This window comes from Halichoerus grypus, chromosome 15 (genome assembly GCF_964656455.1).
Source record: "Halichoerus grypus chromosome 15, mHalGry1.hap1.1, whole genome shotgun sequence".
NCBI classification, from domain to species: Eukaryota; Metazoa; Chordata; class Mammalia; order Carnivora; family Phocidae; genus Halichoerus; species Halichoerus grypus.
Window position 1 is genome coordinate 16,801,282 of NC_135726.1, and position 20,913 is coordinate 16,822,194.

Here is a 20,913-nt window from a genome sequence, read left to right on the forward strand (position 1 = left end):
TTTCAAACTCCTTTTTTTTTTTTTTTTTTTAAGATTTACTTATTTGAGAGAGACAGTGCAAGCAAGTGCACAGGGTCGGGGGGGCGGAGGGGGGAGGAAGTCTTAAGTAGAGTGTGCGCTGACCATGGAGCCTGACGTGGGGCTCAATTCCACAATCCTAAGATCATGATCTTGAGCTGAAGCCAAGAGTCACACACTCAACTAACTGCACCACCCAGGTGCCCCTACCAAATGATTTTTAATCAAAGTTAAGGACAAACAGCTAGTTCAACAGGCTTGAGGCATCTCCTTAATTTATTGGGTACCTGTTGTACATGTGGGCCATCTTTGTCATCAAGGGATTTTAAACCAATCTGGCAAAATGAAGACTCATGTGGGTTAAAAATCAAACAGCAAGGTTACATGCCAAAACATGTGCTGCACACAATACCCCCAAACGATGAAAAGGCTTTATAACAAGACATATGCCAGGTGCTTAAGGATGGGTGATGTGGGTAGAAAAGGAGAGAGAACAACGTGAGCTAAGTGAAAAGGACTAGAATACACAAGTTTGGGGGCTGTGAAGAAACCAGCCTGACTGGGCGCCTGGGTGGCTCAGTTGGTTAAGCGACTGCCTTCGGCTCAGGTCATGATCCTGGAGTCCCGGGATCGAGTCCCACATCGGGCTCCCAGCTCAGCGGCGAGCCTGCTTCTCCCTCTGACCTTCTCCCCTCTCATGCTGTTTCTCTCTCTCTCGCTCTCTAATACATAAATAAATAAAATCTTTAAAGAAAAAAAGAAACCAGCCTGACTATAAGAGGACAAGAGATGAGAGAGGAAGAACAAATAAAGTGCTGTCTGTAATGCAGAGCCTAATTTTAAGGGGTGCTAAATACAAAATACAGAGTCTACATATTTTCTTTGTTTAAAGATTTTATTTATTTATTTGACAGAGAGAGACACAGCGAGAGAAGGAACAGAAGCAAGGGGAGTGAGAGATGGAGAAGCAGGCTTCCCGCTGAGCAGGAAGCCCGATGTGGGGCTCGATCCCAGGACCCTGGGATCATGACCTGAGCCGAAGGCAGATGCTTAACAACTGAGCCACCCAGGAGCCCCCCAAGTCTACATTTTTTAATAAAAACATATACAGGTACTCAATACACATTGTCACTTATTTTATCTAACTCTCAACGTTACTGTTGGTTTCTTTTCTTATATGCTTCTGGAACAGCTTAGGAACAGTGAGAGTTTAAGAGTTTATTTTCTAGGCTGATGGAGTCTAAATGACAGTGAAGTTGCTATAATCCAGGGCAAGGGAGAAGCAAAAAAGCCCATGAGAAGTACTGGGTACCAAGTTCTCAATCATGAACTCAGCAAGTTAGCTATACACAGTTACTGAGTCATGCAGCATACTCATGCTCTCAAAGAACATGAGAAATTCAGTCATGAACTTTATATGACAAGTAATGCAACTGCATCTATAAGTTCATCTTTAATTTTACAACCAGGGTGGGGGAAGGGGGGGCGTGCCTGGGTGGCTATTTGATTAAGCATCTGACTTAGGCTCAGGTCAAGATCTCAGAGTCCTGGGATCCAGCCGAGTCGGGCTCCTTATTCAGCAGGGAGTCATTTTGTCCCTCTCCATGCTTGTATTCTCTCAAAAACAAAACAAAACAAAACAAAACAAAACACCACAACAAAAAACCCCAAGACCAACCACCAGGGGCACTTTTTGGGGGGTGCAGTCGGTTAAGCCTCCAACTTTTGGTTTTGGCTCAGGTCATGATCTCAGGGTAATGAGATTGACCCCACGTTGGGTTCTACGCTCAGCGCAGTCAGCTTGAGATTCTCTCTTCCTCTCCCTCTGCCCCTTCTGCTTGTGCTCTCTCTTCTCTCTCAAAGAAATAATAAAATAAATCTTTATTTAAAAAAATAAAATACAGGGCACCTGGGTGGCTCAGTCGGTTAAGCATCTGCCTTCAGCTCAGGTCATGATTCCAGGGTCCTGGGATCAAGCCCCATGTCTGGCTCCCTGCTCAGCAGGGAATCTGCTTCTCCCTCTGCCCCTCCCCCTGCTCATACTCTCTCTCTCTCAAATAAATAAATAAAATATTTAAAAATAAATAAATAAATAAAATCAAATAAGGGGTGCCTGGGTGGCTCAGTAGGTTAAGTGTCTGCCTTCGGCTCAGGTCATGATGCCAGGGGCCTGGGATCGAGTCCTGCATTGGGCTCCCTGCTCAGCAGGAAGCCTGCTTCTCCCTCCCCCTGCTTGTGCAAATAAATAAATAAAATCTTCAAAAAAATAAAATAACCAATGAAAAAATTAACATGTCCAAAAAATACCTATTTATAAACACATATCAGAAATACACAAAAATATTAATGGTAGTTATTTCTGGGTGTCAGGATTACAGATGATTTTAACTTTCTTCTTGCTCTGCTAACAAAACTCTAAGAAGGGTGATGAAACTTCTGGCCCCAAATAAGGAATCAAAAACCCAGTGAGAAAAGAGTAGGTGTAAGGAACATTTCAGATCTCATCAAGCGTTTTCACTTGCCAGATATCTCCTCCTACTTTAAATTGCAAACATGTGAGTATTTGCAGGGTAGAGAAGAGCATTAGGGAACCCCAACAATGAATGAGGTTTAAAAGTAAAGAAAAAAAAAAAAAGATACATCAGAGATTGACAACTCTCCTCCTTGGCCAGTTACCAAGTTCCCACCTGACTGAGGCTGGAAAGTATGCAGGTGCTTGAAGCTTCCTTCCAATAGCCGAATGACATGTAGAGACCCTTGATTTGATGCCACAAAGAGTTTTGTTGAATCTTCAGAAAACAAAATCTGAAGAGCAGAGCGAAGGAACGCTGGCATTTTGGAAACCTTGGGGTGAACCAGTAGAAAAAAACCAGTAAGAGAGAGAAGTGAGACCTAGAACCCATCAAAAATAATCATAGCCAGGCTTAAATGACATTAATGCTTCCTGTATCTAAGGGAGCCAACTGAACAAGCGCCTAGAACACTGACATGTATATCGTAACCTATCCATCCCCCGTTTCATCTCTGCAAAAGCCTAAACTTTACTGCCACTCTCTGGCATTTCCCTACTCCTCCAAAAATATAATCACTTCAAAATGGAAATAAAAGAGTGTTTTATAACAGCTGCCTCCAAATAGTTTTTCATTGAGCAAAGACTCATATCCAGTACATTCCACTTCACACAAAAATCACATACTTATGAAATTTCTTATTGTTCAACCAGACATTGGGTTATCACTTACCCTTTGGAGGCTTATGTTGTCATGCTCATAATTCAACCGATAAAGAAAAAACCGAGAAGTTGTAGAATAGGCTATCCAACTTCCACAAGGGGAGATACAGCTGCAAATAATGTTCTCAGGACCCTGGGAATGTTAGGAATCAGGATGAATAACCAGAAAAACTTCATATGATAAGGTTCACTGTGACATGAATCCTCAAGCTACTGCCACTCTGGACATAACCACAGATACCTACACATAATCCTGACACTCATATGCTGGGTGTCACTATGATTACTTCAGACGTACAGCACCTAAATGGTGTGGCTTGATTTCCAAAACCAAGAACAGAGGTCTATGAATACTGTGAACTTATCTCAGCCCTTTGTGTATTTTAAAGATAGCTTCATACTAAACCCTAAGTTTAGAAACCTGAGAGGAAAAGCCTTTAATGCAGTAAAGCTTTGGAGGCCAGGTGACTTGGAAAACTGATTTTTTGCATTTTGTCTGTCTACGATACCTGCCTTAAAGATCTCCAAGAAATAGTAAATAAAAAAATTTGCAAAACAAAGGAAAAGTTTAATGTAACATTTATATAATTCAAAAAACTCACAAAATATCTAAGTATATGTACATATGTATACACACACACACACTCTCTGTCACACAGAAAAAGATTTGGAAGGAGATATAGTCAATCAATTAACAGTAATTATTCCAGGTGAGCAGACTAGAATTAAAGAGGTAGTCAAGAATATAAACTATAAATACTGTTTGAATTCTTTCCAGTAAAACTGTATTCACAAATATTTGTGTAATTAAAATAGACATTTAGGGGCACCTGGCTGGTACAGTCAGAAGAGTATGTGACTCCTGACCTCAGAACTGTGAGGTTAAGCTTCACGTTGGGTATAGAGATTACTAAAAAAACTAAAAAATTAAAAAATAAAATAAAATAGGGTGCCTGGGTGGCTCAGTTGGTTAAGCGTTTCCCTTCAGCTCAGGTCGTGATCCCAGGGTCCTGGGATCGAGCCCCCGTCTGGCTCTCTGCTCAGCCAGGAGTCTGTTTCTTCCTCTCCCTCGTGCTTGCTCTCTCTCTCAAATAAATAAATAAAATCTTTTAAAAAATTTAAAAAGACATTTAAAAGGAAGTTACAAAGCAGTTTGCATATTATATATTTTCATCATTGTAGAAAGAAAGGATATACACATGCACACATGGGTGGAAATTTTTTCTGGACAGCTATACAAGAAACTACTGGCAGTGATTATCTATGAAGAGTGGGACCAGGATTTGGGGTAAGGAGGCTTTTTTTTTCATTGCATACTTTTATACCATTTTATTTTTTATTATTAGTATTTTTTATTTATTTTTTTGAGAGAGTGTGTGCAGGAGGTGGCGGGGGGAGGGAAGTGACAGAGAGAATCTTAAGGAGGCTCCACACTCAGCGCGGAGCCCGACATGGAGCCCGACGTGGAGTCCTTATCTCACAACCCTGACATTATGACTGGAGCCGACATCAATCGACTGAGCTGCCTGTACCATTTTAATTTTATAAAAATATGCAGGTTAATTACATAATAATACCAAAAGAAAGAAACACAATTTCCTGTATTCATTCATCCAATACATTCTGAATGCCTAACTTATAGTCACAGGAAACCTAGTCCTGTTGACACAGTACTTCATTTAAATCATTTTAGATTTTACAGAATTTATGATACCAACCAAGCAACCCTCAAAATTCAGAATAAGAAAAATGTTCTGGATTTCAGAGCCTGAACACACAGTTAAACTTCCTTACCTTTGTTTTGAGGTGCAGCAAATGATCTGCGTCTTTAGAAAGTGGAAGGGTATCCCCATTCTTTCCTGGAACAAGAAATTTCCAAGGTTTTCCTACTCAAAGAAAGATTATTTGTACATTTTTCTTTTTACTAAGAAGTCATTCCTGAGTAGAATGGAAATCTCTACCCCTGGGAAATTAGAAAAATGTCTGACTTAGTAAACCCACAGTTTTTTGGGTTTATATGAGGCAGAAGGCAGTGAGCACTTTCTTAGCTTCTATTTGGATGCCTTGGATATGGCCCATGGTATATCATTAATTCTCTGAAGCTACAAACTACAGTCAGGCATGCAGGTGGGTACAAGTGGGGTTTGTGTGACCTCGACTTCAACTTCATTTGCTCATTTTGGAGCCTAAAGTAAAAACCTCTCATCTACCATAAAACAACAGAGCCCAAACACTTCATGAACAGGTCGTACAAAAGGCCACGAGGCTGTCATCCCAGTGAGATCCATACGACCTTCTCTTCCATGCAGGGCTGCCGCTACCCAACATTAAATCCTGTCATTTTCAGCAGCCTGTTCTGATCCCAGTCAAGGCAGGGTAAACTGTACCGACAACGCTTACCTCCACTATACCTTTGCAGTGTGCCTTACAGGACCATCAACTTTTAACGTATGATCCAGTATTCTGATAACGATTCTAACACTCTGAAGAACTCCTTTGCTCTGAAGGCACAGGAAAATCTACTCCCATTTTTCCACAATCAGAATTTCAACTGCAATTCTAATTTTTTGCTTCTCTCTCCAGTTTTCTTATTGGAAAAGACTTTCTCCCATTGTACCTGTTGCAACTGTAGATCCCAGTCGCCAAAGTTCCAAGTGATGAGCAAACTGGAAAAGGAGAAGCTGCCTCTTTTTTGAACAGGAAATGAGACGTCGCTGTATCCAAGAATTGAAAAGTGATAAATAAGCCAAGGTATTCTATCGCCTCAGTACAATACAGTAGCAACATCCTAGCACATTTTTTACTGTCGAAATCCATGTACTTCATTAAAATTTCCTAAGTACTACCATATGCCAGCTCTGTCCTAGGATCTAAGAACATAATGGTAAATAAAAACATAGCTACTGGCCTCAAGCTTGTAGTCTAAAAGGGTTGACCACGAATTCAACAGGCAACTGCACTAAGTGTGCTAAGAATTTTAACAGGGCTAAGCACAGTAGGTAATGAGAAAACGTAGAAAAGATATCTAATCTAGTCTTGTGGGGTAAGACAGGAGTCCTGATGAGGCTCATTAGTAAAAACTTGTCAGGCAAAAAAGGTAGGGCAGGGTGTTCCAAGCAGAGTGATGGCATGTAGAATAGCTCCAAGTTAATAAGAGAGCATTAGAGGGAATACAGTCTTTCCGCACACTGAACTGGGAGGGGGTAGGGATGGGGTGCAGCAAGGGTTTGACAGAAGTGAGAGAAGATGCTGAAGGATCAGGGCCAGACCAAGGACAGGTTTCATAGGCCATGCTGAGGAATTAGGTCTTTATCCTGAAGGCAACAGGGACCACCAAAAGCTTTTAAGCATTTGTTTTTTGAGTGGATCAATGGAGAATAGGCTGGAATAACACAAATGTAAATAAAAGGAGATCAATTTAACAAGCAAATCCAGATGAGAAAAGACACTGATTCAAACTAGGATAATGGCAGTGGAGACAAAGAGAAATGATTAGAATGACAAGACAATGAGGAGGCCGACTCAGTAAGGTTTACTGGTTGAATGGAATGTAAAAGCAGGTAGTGAGGAGAAGAGTTTCTAGCTTGGAAAGATGTCCTTTTACCTTGGAAGAACACTGGAAGCCTGGATTTTCCTGCCCCCACCGAGAATAATAGAATCCAGTCTTAAAAACAAATAAACTCCCCATAAAACACAACTATCTAGAAAAGGGATGATTTCCCCAGAAAATGAACTAGGAGTGCTACCGTAAATCTCTTTGTCCCTGTAAATATATTTGTGAGAGGCTTACCTCAAAAACAGAAGTTTTTGAAAACGGAAAGTAGGTAACAAACACAAGTCCTACAGATTTGCCCAGCAAGTGTGAGCTGTGCTCAGTCTTACAGGATAGAGGGACAGTGGGGGCTGGGGGGTGATACTTACATGGGGAAAAGTGATTTTTCGGAGAGCAGCATCATAATTCTTAACCTCCACCTTCTCCATGAGAGGTCGGATAACTAAATGGGTGTCAGTGCCTAGGGCAAGAGGGGTGGGGGTGGGGAGAGATGGCACCAGGATTAGAACAAGTCCTGCATGGATTGGGTAAAGAAGTAACCTAGCAGAGAGTGCAACCTACCTCCAGATATCAGTGCTGTCGGGCTGTGGGCCACGGCTCGAACGTCATGTGTATGATGCTGGAATGGCTTTGTCCGCACCCACTGCTTCTCACTGCTGTTGGAAGTCACAGAGACCAGCTGAAAATGGAATACTGTCCCCTCGGCTGTGCCCACCACGAAACTGTCTTCTTGCTGAGAAATTAAATCATTAGGGAGGTACATTTAAGCAAAACAGGGCCCAGTTTGAAAAACATACCCTGAGGTTTTCTGTCTACAGAGCTTAGGGGAAAACCTATGCCCAGAACTGAAAGGTAAGTTATGGGGTCTTTTTCCTCTAGAAGCTGACAATTCCATCAGAGGAGCAAGCTCACACACAGGTAATAATGTGCCCCCTACTGACAAAATTAACAATATGTACCTCAAACTATTACAGTGCTTTCAAATATACAAAGTAGACCCCATTAGAAAAGCAACAAAAATGATCACCTAGAAGTAAATTTCAATTAATAGTAATAAAAATATATTCTCAAAAGATTTGGACACAGGGACTCATATATGAGTACACCAATGTTCATGGCATTATTCACAAAAGCCAAAAGATGGAAGCCCAAATGCACATCAACAGATAATGAATATGCACAATGCACTGTGTGTGTGTGTATAATGAAATATTACTCAGCCTTAAAAAGGGATGAAATTCTGATAATGGTATAATGTGGATGAATTTTGAAAATTTTATGGTAAGTAAAATCACCTAGACACCAAAGGACAAATATTATATGATTCCACTTACATGGGGTACCTAGAACAGTAAATTCAAATGGACAGAGTAGAATAAAGGTTACAAGGGGCTGGGAGAAATAACGTGTTATTGTTTAACCAGTAGAGTTTCTGTGTGATGAGAAAGTTCTGAAAATGGATAGAGGTGATGGTTGCACAACACTGTGAATATACTTAATGCCACTGAAATGTACTTAAAAATGGTTAAAATGGGAGTGTCTGGATGGCTCAGTTGATTAAGCATCCGACTCTTGATTCTGGCTCAGGTCATGATCTCAGGGTGGTGGGATCAAGGCCCGTGAGGGCTCTATGCTCAGCTCGGAGTCCGCTTCCTCCTTCTCCCTATTTCTCTGCCCCTCCCCCTGCACGCATGTGCATACACATATGCTCTCCCTCTCTCAAAAATAAAATAAATCTTTAAACAAAAAAAGGTTAAAAAGGCAAATTTTATGTTATGCGCATTTTACCACAATAAAACAAGTTTTTGTTTGTTTGTTTGTTTTTTAAAGTCAAGTCTGGGTGTGCCTAGGTGGCTCAGTCAGTTAAGCCTCCAACTCCTGATCTCAGCTCAGGTCTTGATCTCAGGGTCATGAGTTCAAGCCCCTCGTTGGGCTCCAAAAACAAAAACAAACAAACCCCAGTAAACTACTGGAAATGTGGGAGGAAAATATTGCACAACTGTAGTCAAAAGAATGAAGTTTAGAAAACCCCGAAATTCACTGGCTTCTTTTAGGATGAAGAGAAGGCGGGTGGAGGTAAGCAGCCTGGTCAGTATCACACAAAGACCCAGGTTCCCTGGTCCTCAGTTTAAGGCTCTCTCTTACCAGTATGTTGAGCACCGTAACTTCTCTTAGTTTTAAAAGGTCTTGGTATATCTGGGGCACCTGGGTGGCTCAGTCGGCTGAGTGTCTGACTCGATTTCATCTCAGGTCATGATCTCAGGATCCTGGGATTGAGCCCCACGTTGGGCTCTACACTCAGCAGGGAGTCTGCTTGAGGATTCGCTCTCCGTCTCCCTCTAACCCCACCCGCAGCTCGCACTCTCGCTCTCTCTCAAATAAAGAAATAAATCTCTTATAAATAAATAAGTAAACAGTCTTGGCATGTCTACAATTTTTTAAAAATTCCTTTATATTCTCAAAACCATCCTCATTTTCACTCTGGCTTTTAAAAATACATATAACTTTGAGCAGGGGAAAAAGAAAAAAAGACAGGATGGATGCTTGATAAGGTAGTGAGAAAAGCCAGGAACTGGATCAGCAGTTAAACAATCAAACGGTATGAAGATTAGGTCAGCCAGTTAAGACAAAGGAGATGTCTAAACATGTATGAACATGTAACTGCCACAACTACACATTTACTGTGCTAAAAACTACGTATGAGTAATTTGCAAGGTTAAGTATCATTTGCCCTATCAGGAGAAACTGTGAATGACTTTGAAACGAGCATAAAAAGTACCGGTATCCTTGTCTAGTGAGCCCTGTGACGGTCTCAGAGCTATTTTACAACTCTGTAAACTGTAGTAATGAGAGTGATGCAAAAGAATTTTGCCTGGTGGAATGCAACTACTAATTGCCCTATGGACACTGAGTCTTGCAAGAATTTGTAAATAAATTCATTTCAGCATTCCTGATGACCTTATAGAACTGTATTTGTTAAACTGTCCTTTTAACTGCCTATAACATCTTACTGGTTTCCTCATTAGTTAATGAGTTACAGAAAATCTCTGACATTTCCATTTCATGTTTAGATGAGTCATGATTTTATCTTTTTTCCCCCCTAATCATCATTTAATAGCTCTTTACACAGGTAAGGAAACTGGAACTTCAAAAGCCTTTGCTCTGGGCACACCACACCACCTCAACCTTGTGCCAGTTCTTTTTGAGGTAACTTGCAGGCACATGATGGTGAGAAAGAAGGAAAGCATATCTGAAGGACAGCATATAAGGTAGCCCAGACCAGCCTCTCCCTTACCTCTACTTGAAAATCATTATCCCAAGGAAAAGTGGAGATACTGAGCAGCTTAGGAACTCATAGACTGTCCCCCATCTCCAGCTAAACAGTTCATTTACTGGATGCCTGGGTGGCTCAGTCAGTTAAGTGTCTGCCTTCACTCAGGTCATGATCCCAGGGTCCTGGAATCAAGTACCACACTGGGCTCCTTGGCTCAGCGGGGAGCCTGCTTCTCCCTCTGCCTGCCACTCCCCATGCTTGTACTCTTGCTCTCTCTCTGGCAAATAAAATCTTTAAAAAGAAAAAAACAGAGTTCATTTACCAAAAGGGGGGGGCAGTTTGCACAAAATCCCACCAACAGAGAGGGACTAAGAAGACAACACTAACTCACTCCACATCATCTTTTCCTGAGGTAGAATCATAAAAGAACTGAAAAGGAAATGAAAGAAAAGTGCTCTCCTAGGGCGCAAGAGGGAACAAAGCAAGGGGAAAGCTGACCTGGAAAGGGAGAGGGGAAGTGTCCTAATTTAATCAGAGGGACTGTTTCACACAGAAAAACAATCTGAAGACTGACCTCTAAATGAAACCAAATGTTCCCTACAACTCCCTGCAGGAATCAGTACTCGCCTACTTGATAAGGGTGCAAGACATCTAAGAAGATCAAAGGACTGGGTATTTGCCACCATTCACTCTTCAGTCAATGAAAATCCATTAAAAAGATACCTAAAAATAATCAGCTGGTCTGGCAAGAGAGTATAGTGGAGAAAAGCCTTGAAATTAGGATCAATTTCAAAAGAGAAGTGAAAATAATGCCAATACCACACTCACTGTGCCAGATACTTTACATGCACTACCCATTTAATCCTTCCCAAACTCTGAAAGTATGTATTGCTAGCACCCTGTTTTCACAAGAGAAACTGAGGTTTAGAAACAAATAGCCTGCCCAAGGAAGATGAGTAGCTATTAAGTGCTACAGCTGGGATTCAGACCCAAGTCTGCCCTAGTCCAGAGTGTGTGATAAGCATGGAGGGCTGGAATTTGTACAATTACATCCCCCCCCCCACAAAAAAAGCACACAGTTCCCTGACTCTCAGGCACACATTTGCCCACATTTAAACATCTCTGAAATCAGGATATCTGTTGGCTGTCAAGCTGCATATGCGTGACATCTTCAGATAAAGAGCAAACATCAAAATTTGCAGAATGGGGGGCACCCGGCTGGCTGTCAGTAGAGCACGCAGCCCTTGATTTCAGGGTCCTGAGTTCAAGCCCCACATTGGGTGTGGAGCCTACTTAAAAACACCAAAACAACAACAACAAATTCAAAACAAACACAACTTGCAGAATGGTTGTCAAAAACTGGGAAGAAAATCTTGGGACTCTAGTGGAGCATCATGGATGGCTGGGAGGCATGTGTAGGAAACATGGACCCTGATGACCAAGGTAAAAAGTGAATTACAGTCCATCTGTGCATGTGAAAAAGTTTTAGGAGTACCTTATTCACTTTATTTCACTTATATTTTCCTTGTTATACATGCACAAAAGTGACATAACAAAAATTTATGCTTAAGTCTCAAGGACCTCTTCAATAAGTAAAATATAAATAAAATATAAATAATAATAAGTACAAATAAAAAAAATTGTAGAGGCACCTGGGTGGCTCAGTTGGTTAAGTGTCTGCCTTTGGCTCATGTCATCATCCCGGGGTCCTGGGATCGAGCCCCAAGTTGGGTTCCCTGCTCAGCGAGAAGTCTGCTTCTCCCTCTTCCTGTGCCCCTCCCCCAGCTCGTGCTCTCTCTCTCATGCTCTCTCACTCTCCCTCTGTCTCAAATAAACAAATCTTTTTTTTTTTTTTAAGATTTCATTTATTTGTCAGAGAGAGAGAGCACAAACGGGGAGCAGCAGGTAGGAGGAGAAGCAGGCTCCCCACTGAGCAGGGAGCCTGATGCAGGGCTTGATCCTGGGACCCCGGGATCATGATCTGAGCTGAAGGCAGATGCTTAACTGACTGAGCCACCCAGGTGTCCCAATAAATAAAATCTTTAAAAAATAAAATAAAAAAACATTGTCAGTTTGTATTATAGTAGTTTGTATTATACACTTAACTTTTACATTTAAAAAAAAAGCACTGTCATAGCTTAATTGGCAGGGTTTCTTCTTTCCCATGATAACAAAATTATGGCATGTCTTATAATCATTTGTATCTAAGATTCAATACAATATAGTAATTATAAGCACATGGTAAAAGAAAGATGACAGTATAAAATAGCATAGAGTACAAATTAAGCCTGCCTCCTGCCTGCCTGCCACAACTTTCCTCTCTAAAAATTACCATTAGCATTTTTCATCTTCTCAGATATTGTAAATATGTTAGCAAAACTATATATACAGAGATTAAACATGTAAGTATCTAATATAAAATCTGTCTCTCATTGTCTTTCCTTTTTTTTTAAGATTTTATTTATTTGAGAGAGAGAACAAGCAGGGGGAGCGGCAGGCAGAGGGAGAGGGAGAAGCAGGCTCCCTGCGAGCCCAAAGCGGGGCTCGATCCCAGGACCCTGAGATCATGACTTGAGTGAAGGCAGATGCTTAACTAACTGAGCCACTCAGGCACCCCTGCCTCTCCTTTTCAAAACTCTATTTTATTTTATTTTATTTTATTTTTTTTTTTTTTTTTTTAAAGATTTTATTTATTTATTTGAGAGAGAGAGAATGAGAGAGAACACATGAGAGGGGGGAGGGTCAGAGGGAGAAGCAGACTCCCTGCAGAACAGGGAGCCCGATGCGGGACTCGATCCAGGGACTCCAGGATCATGACCTGAGCCGAAGGCAGTCGCTTAACCAACTGAGCCACCCAGGCGCCCTCAAAACTCTATTTTAAAAGGAAAATTTCTCGGGGTGCCTAGGTGGCTAAGCTAACGGTTAAGCATCTGACTTCAGCTCAGGTCATGATCTTGGGGTCCTGAATTGGCCCTCCATCGGGCCCTGCGCTCAGTGGGGAGTATGCTTCTTCCTCTCTCTCTTCCTTCTGCCCCTCCCCCACTCGTGCTCTCTAATAAATAAATATCATTAAAAAAAGGGAAAATTTCTCCTACTCATTTCAACTTATTCTTCATTATAGTTACATGTGACATCTAAATGTTTCACAGGACTTTAACACCCATCAAATTGTTCTCACGGAAAACCTGTTAAGTGGGGTATAAACAACTTACAGGCAGGAAAAGCAAGCATGAGTGATCTCTACACTAATTATTGCATGTCCACACTTAAGATAGCGAACAAGTCTCAAACTAAGAAGACAAAGAATAAAGGATCTAGTCAGCAAACCTCAAAGTCATTTCCCATGCCCCAATGCTAAAATACCCAAAGGTTTCTGATTAAGAATTCATGTTACCAAAAGGGAAGAGGCACACTTGTTCAATACAAGTCTGCTAAAGTCATATTTAAATAGAAGAAATTTAATTTTTTCAAAATCACTATAAAATTATTTCCTAATTTCCCAAGACAGGAAGCAGAAGAGTTATACAAACAGAGAAAAAGAGCACTTCTCAAGATTCTTCTAGGGTCCCTGTGGCCTATCTAAATCAGACTGGATTAACTGGGGGTGGGGAGCGTGTGAAAAAAACCTCTCTGCTAACTAATATTCTAGAGAATATTCTCTAACTAGTTGTTAGGAGAGTAAGAGCGTTCAAAGAAATTATGTGGGTTTAAGGTGCATTCTCCTAAACTCATCTCCCTGCATAAGACACTGGGGATTAGGGAACACTGTTTGTGCCACATCACTGACACAGCCTCCTCTACTCAGCCCCCAGGTTGTACAGAACTGCTCAAAACAGGGACCATACTCACATCAGATACTGCAATGGACTGCACATCAGCACTGGCAATGAGATGGCTCTTCACAAGCGTCCCAGTAGCGGAGTCCCAGAACTGCACCTTCCCAGCAGAGTCCACACTTATGACAGTGCCATCAGACAAGAAGGCCACGCCCCATATGATACACTTCCGCTTAGACACACTCATATACTGCCTATCCACCAGCATCTTATGAACAGCACTCCCTGAAAAATAAGAAAAGCCCAAATTTGAATGGTACTTACTTCTTTTGTCTTCAAAACCTGCCTGTGGTAGGCATCTATTAAGTTAGCTGCCTGAGCACAGACCACAAACAGCCAGTAAATAGTAGTTATGGTGAACTGTCTCAAAACACAAAAATGGTTACCTAAAGACTGTGGGGGAGAGGGGGGAGGGCTGGTTGGAGACAGAAATTTTGGGGGGGAGGGGAGGAGGTGAAATTGAAAGGAGACATTTGAGACTTCACTTAAAACTGCTTAAAAGCAATGCGTATTACACTTGGCTCTTTTCTAAAACCCCACAGAAAAGGAAGAGAAGACAATAGTTGATAAAATGTTGGGAATGAAAAAGAAAACATGGAGTAGTAACTGACGTAGCAGAGCCCTGAAACTAAGTCCCAAGTCAACAGTGGGGAAAACCAAGAAGCCACTTAATTTATACCATGAAATCCTCAGAAGACTCAGAACTGTGGTGACCCCAAAAACTCTGGAAAAAGTGAAAGTGGAACTAAAAAGAGAAATTGGTTGAAAGTATGCTTAGAAACTTACAGATCCTTCAGATAACTATCCCCTAACTAAAAAGCCAAGCAACTCCCAAACTTCACCTCAAACAAGAATGGAGATTCATTCTCTGGAGAGAGAGATCAGGCACAACCGAGGGTGGGATTATTATATGGAAAATAGAGTGAAAATTTATTAATTGAATGTTCAGAACACCAGTTTTCTTCCCAGAGTGCTGATGACCGGGCTTATTATCACCAGGCAGGAGAATAAAACACAATTCTGGGAAATATGACCAGTACAAGAAAAAAGATCTAAAAAGCCAATGTCTTTGGGGGTTCCCCAAACTAAGATTCCAGCCAGATCATTCTTCAGTGAAACCTATGAGGAATAAGCATATCTACTCCTGTGGTAAGTAAAGTTATCATCAGACATGTGAGCAAAGCTGGAATATGAAAGGTGGAGGCCAGAGAGACTACTAGAAAAAAAAAATACCAGGGAGAAAACAGAGCAAGAGTGAAGAATACCTGACAAATATCCTGAATAACCTTAGAAAGAGAAGTCCATATATAATGAAACAAAAAACGCTATAAAAAAGAACACTCAGGAAACAAAAAAGAGCTTTGGAAATGGCAGAAATGAGAAACTCAGTAACAGGATTTACAGATAAAGACAAGGGGTGCCTAGCAGGCTCAGTCGGTGGAACATGTGACTCTTGATCTCGGGATTTTGAGTTGGAGTCCCACACTGGATGTAGCAATTGCTTAAAAATAAAATCTAGGCCTGAGTGGCTCAGCCTGTTAAGCAGCTGCCTTAGCTCAGGTCATGATCCCAGGGTCCTGGGTTGAGCCCTGCATCAGGGTCCCTGCTCGGCAGGGTGTCTGCTTCTCCCTCTCCCCCTGCGTGTGCTCTCTTGTTTGTGCTCTCTCTCAAATAAATAAAATCTTAAAAAAAATAATAAAATCTAAATAAATAAGTAAATGAAAGATAAAAATAAAGATAAGCTCCCAGGAAGCAGAATAAAAAGTCAAAGATATGAAAAATAAGAAGGGGGAAAAGATAAGAATAGTAGAAGAGCCAACATCCAAATAGTAAAATTTCAGAAAGAGAAAATGGAGAGAACCTCCTTTACCAAATAATTTAAGAATTTTCTCCAGAGCCCCACATCGGGCTCTCTGCTCAGCCATGAGCCTGCTTCTCCCTCTCCCACTCCCCCTGTGTTCCCTCTCTAGCTGTCTCTCTCTCTCTGTGTCAAATAAATAAATAAAATCTTTAAAAAAAAAAAAAAGAATTTCCTCCAGAGCTGAGGGGCACCTGGGTGGTGCAGTTGGTTAAGCGTCAGACTCTTGGTTTCAGCTCAGGTCCTGGGAATGAGCCCTGTATCAGGCTCTGCACCCAGCTTGGAGTCGACTTGGGACACTCTCTTTCTCTCCCTCTGCCCCTCCCCACTGTGCTCTTTAAAAAAAAACCAAATCAATCTTAAAAAAAAGGGGGGGTACCTGGGTGGCTCAGTTGGGTGAACGTCTGCCTTTGGCTCAGGTCATGATCCCAGGGTCCTGGGATCGAGCCCCATGTCGGCTCCTTGCTCAGCGGGGAGCCTGCTTCTCCCTTTCCCTCTACCTGCTGCTCCCTCTGCTTGTGCGCTCTCTTGAGCGTGCTGTGAAATAAATCTTAAAAACAGAAAAAAATTTACCCCAGAACTGAAAACTGGGTTTTTTGATTAAAATAATCTACCAAATGTCTAATATGATTGATGTTAACGGATCCACACATCAAGAAACCTAATTATTACATTTCAGAACAGTAAGGATAAGATCCTAAAAGCTCCTTGTAAAAACAAACCAGAAAACCTATACAAAAGATCTTCTCCCAGAATGGCATCAGAGCTTATAATAATACTCGAAGCTGAAGACAATGGAGCCATGACTTCAAAATTCTAAGGGAAAATAATTTCTGACCTAGAATTCTCATGAACCCCTTTTCATGATCCACCAAACAAAGGAATAAACCAGGAAAGTGAATGGACACAGGGGATTCTACCTGAGAGAGAAGCAAAGGAGATCCACGGAATGACTGAGAAATCAGTGTTCAAGACCTACAGAGGTATAGCAGGGCCAGAAACTGGTACACTAGACTGGAGGTCAGAAGGCTCTGGGGAGAGAATCATTCAAGAAGATAAAAGTGGTAGAAAGAAAATCAGATCTATCTGAACCTCATTTATACAACTGGAAGAATTTGAGGATGAATCAATGAGACAGATATATACATACAAACGTATATATATATGTACCTGTACATAAGTGGGGGTAAACATCAAAGAAATTAGCTAAGAGTTACAGATGATTGCCTTTGAGGAGAGAAGGGCGATAGGGGGACTCCTGCTTCTTTGTAACAAGCCTCAAGGAGTTCTTTGACTATGCATGTATAACAGATAACAATAAAAAATTTTGCTTAAGCATGGAGGAAAAAGAAAAACGAGACAAACCTGACCTGTTTTACTTCCCATTTAGATGGGCCCACCTAACAAGCTGAACTCAGTCTCATCACTGAAGGATTCCGTAAGCCAATTCTGCAGGCCAAGAATAGAGAAAGTATATGGTTCTCTACCTTTCTGATCTCATGCCTCACCAATCATGCTACCAAGTCCTTATGTTCCTCAAAGAGAGACACCTTTTACCAACGTCTGGTATATATAAATAGATATTCTAACTGGTCACTTGTGGCATATATCGTATTGCTCAAGGGTGAACTCTTACTAGATAAAACCTAGGTATCCCACCGAATAACCCGGATTCTCCCAAAAGCAGCAGCAGCAATGCAAGAAAGGAGTGAAATTCATAGCTAACATCTCAGAAGGTTAATGAGGTTAGGCCCTAAAGGTCACTGAAAGCACAAAGGCTCAAGGTTTTGAAAACCACCAATGTGAATCTGACCAACAAGACCCACAGCCCAAATGAACTTAGAGAAACAGTCACCTGATTTGACATCAAACACACTGATGTAGTCTATGGAGCCAGCCGCAACATGGGTACCAGAGGGATGCCAGCTGAGACTCAGGATGCGACCTTGGGAGTTGCACAACAAAAAAGAAAGGGACATACACATAAATATACAGTGAGAGGTAACTGAGTTCACCTTTGACAATTACCTACAGGGTTAGTGTTCTACAATCTTAGCTCTCATCTACTGCACGCTGGTGAAGAACCGTTTTATAACAGATGAGGAACAACTCTGCCTTGGAACCCATAATGAAGTACTTAATATTACTTTAATAATGCAGAAATGGTCGACAGGAGGGTAAAGAAACACCACTTTTTGTGGGTGATCTGTTACTAACCTAACAAAATTTAAATGTGCATATTTGGCTCAGCAATTGCACTGGGAATTAAACAAGGAGAAATACTTGCAGGAGCGTTCAAAACTATGTATACTGGAATACGCACTGCTGCTGACTGGAGTAGTAAAAAAAAAAAAATCAATACCCATCAATAGGAGTTTGGTTAAATAAATTACGGAACACCATAAAATGGAACGCCATGCAGACTGGCATGATTGACATGGAAGGATATCTGTGATACACCAAGTGAAAAAACAAGCACAAGAACTCCTGTATATTTGTTTATATGAATATACAAAAATGCCTAGATTAGTTCCAAAATGTTGCTGACTAAGCAGAAGAGATACTTATTTTCTCTTTACACTTGGCTAAACACACAGATTTTGGATAAGCATTGTATTACCTTTGTAATTAAAAAAGAACACCCAAGGGGCACCTGTGTGGCTCAGTTGGTTGAGAGTCAGACTCTTGATTTTTGGCTCAGGTCATGATCTCGGGGTCATGAGATCAAGCTCTGTGTCAGGAGTCTGCTTGAGATCCTCTCTCTCCGTTTCCCTCTGCCCCGCCTCTGCTCGGGTGCTCTCTCTCTAATAATTAAAAACAAACGAACAGGGGCGCCTGGGTGGCTCAGTCGTTAAGCGTCTGCCTTCGGCTCAGGTCATGATCCCAGGGTCCTGGGATCGAGCCCCAAGTTGGGCTCCCTGCTCAACGGGAGGCCTACTTCTCCCACTCCCCCTGCTTGTGTCCTCTCTCGCTGTGTCTCTCTCTGTCAAATAAATAAATAAAATCTTTAAAAAAAATAAAAATAAACAAACAAAAAACCCCAAAAAACACCCAAGCCTGGCTGCCTCAATTGGTAGAGCATGCGACTCCTGACCTCGGGGTTATGTTTGAGCCCTGTGATAGGTGTGGAGATTACTTAAAGTCTTTATAGGGCGCCTGGGTGGCTCAGTTAAGCGTCTGCCTTCGGCTCAGGTCATGATCCCAGGGTCCTGGCACTGAGCCCCACATCGGGATCCCTGCTCGGTGGGGAGCCTGCTTCTCCCTCTCCCACTCCCCCTTCTTATGCTCACTCTCTGTCAAAATAAATAAATAAAATCTTAAAAAAATAAAATCTTTATAAATAAATAAACAAATCAAAAGGAATCTAACTAGCAGATAATAAATATTACTTATGGACACAATACAGGGGACAGGTACTATTTTTTAGAAGGATCAGCAAGCTATGGCCCAAAGCACCAATCAGGCCCACCAAATGTTTTCATAAATAAAGTTTTACCAAAGCAGAGCCATACCCATTTGTTTAAATATTATCTATGGCTACTTTTATGTGACAAGAGAGTTGACAGAGCATAAACCTAAAATATTTACTACCTGCTATCCTTACAGAAAAAGTTTGCCAACCCCCTGCTCCAGAAGTCAGTGTCAACTGGTCCAGGTGGAACGGGGGCAATTGTTTAAAAATTATAGTTTTAAGACTTTATGCACAACATTAAAACTTCAAAAAGAAAGTAAGTGAGAACTAACAAAGTGACTTACACAGAAACACTAGCTTTCCTATTTTGGATTTCAGGTTTTCTATAATACTGAAGCAGGCGATCACAACTATGCTACAGGATAAAGAAAGCCTGAGTGAGGGATGGCTTCGAGCATATACCCTATACATAGGTAAAGTCAGCATGTAGCTAAACTAGTACTTGGACACATGGAAACATAGCCTATCCCCAGGGGCACAGAAACATAACTTCTTGTTAAGGCTACTCACTGCCCCACCAAAAATGACCCTTACTTTTCTGCCGATCAAAATTTCTTTCAAACTGGATTTTGTCTGGGGTGATTTGAAATAGCTTCACAGACCCGTCTTCACAGCCAACCTATTACAGAAAGAGAAATAGAAAATAGAGAAAACAAGCACTTTGTATAACTAAATATATGTTTCTACAAATATAAACATTTCTTCCCTAAAACTGTCACTTGCTGTGAAAAAGAAAAATACTATGTGAGAGAAGAAAAAACTTACTGGTACCAAGACACTGAGAGTGTATTCTTGGCAGCCTTCATGTCCTAGCTAGAAAACAGGCTAATCAGTGGCCCAATTCCTGTACAGGACATGGAAAAGAAGTAGGATTTCACAGCACATATCTTCTAGAGACCCATGGCCTAAATAAAATACCCATTAACTATACAACCTAAATGGAGACATGTCAAGATGTTGTATAAATTAGTGCAAATCAAACAAGAATCATAGAATCCCAGAAAATGAAGTATCTGGAAGCACCCATTTTAAGATAACAAGTGTGTGTGTGTGGGGGGAGGGGGGCTGTCTTCTCAGTCTGCACTCAAACAATTTTTGAGAAACACTGTGGTAAAACATAGTTCCATAAGTTAACTTGTGGAAGGACCTCCCAGAACTTTTAAGAGACATCAGTGTGTTGTGAATCTACGAACCATATTCTAATGATATTTACCATAAAACATAAAGCACAATACAACAAAAAAGAGTCCACATCTCCCAATTCCAAAGTACAGTTTGAGAAATGCTAAACCAAACTAAGCCTCTCATTTCATAAATGAATAAATGAGGTCCAAAGTAGCAGCAGAAAGGATGCAAAAGGACAAGGGTTTTTTTTTATTTGAAAGAGAGAGAGAGGGTACAAGGAGGGGGGACGGCAGGCAGAGGCAGAGGGAGAGGGAGAAGCAGGCTCCCCACTCAGCAGGGAACCCGATGTGGGGCTCGATCCCAGGACCCTGGGATCATGACCCGAGCCGAAGGCAGACACCTAACCATCTGAGCCACCCAGGCGCCCCAAGACAAGGGATTTTTAATCCCCAATATCAACTCCAATCTTTTATTGGGGTTGCTGGAATGTACCTCAGATTGGAGTTGCTACACGTCATAATATAATTTAACTTTACCCTCCTGTG

The 20,913-nt window shown here is 41.4% G+C and overlaps 1 protein-coding gene across 2 annotated transcripts in view; it reads right to left on the bottom strand.

Annotated features, from left to right (window-relative positions):
• Positions 1 to 20,913, bottom strand: part of UTP4 (UTP4 small subunit processome component) — a 34,360-nt gene that overhangs the window by 8,107 nt on the left and 5,340 nt on the right. For both annotated transcript variants that reach the window (XM_036089401.2, XM_078062517.1), the window contains 9 exons: positions 19,778 to 19,862; positions 17,627 to 17,716; positions 13,927 to 14,138; positions 7,365 to 7,536; positions 7,172 to 7,263; positions 5,868 to 5,964; positions 5,045 to 5,109; positions 3,261 to 3,383; positions 2,706 to 2,862 (listed from right to left, as the gene is read on the bottom strand). In XM_036089401.2, the coding sequence (XP_035945294.2) occupies positions 2,706 to 2,862; positions 3,261 to 3,383; positions 5,045 to 5,109; positions 5,868 to 5,964; positions 7,172 to 7,263; positions 7,365 to 7,536; positions 13,927 to 14,138; positions 17,627 to 17,716; positions 19,778 to 19,862 (1,093 nt within the window). The remainder of the gene's footprint in view (positions 1 to 2,705; positions 2,863 to 3,260; positions 3,384 to 5,044; positions 5,110 to 5,867; positions 5,965 to 7,171; positions 7,264 to 7,364; positions 7,537 to 13,926; positions 14,139 to 17,626; positions 17,717 to 19,777; positions 19,863 to 20,913) is intronic.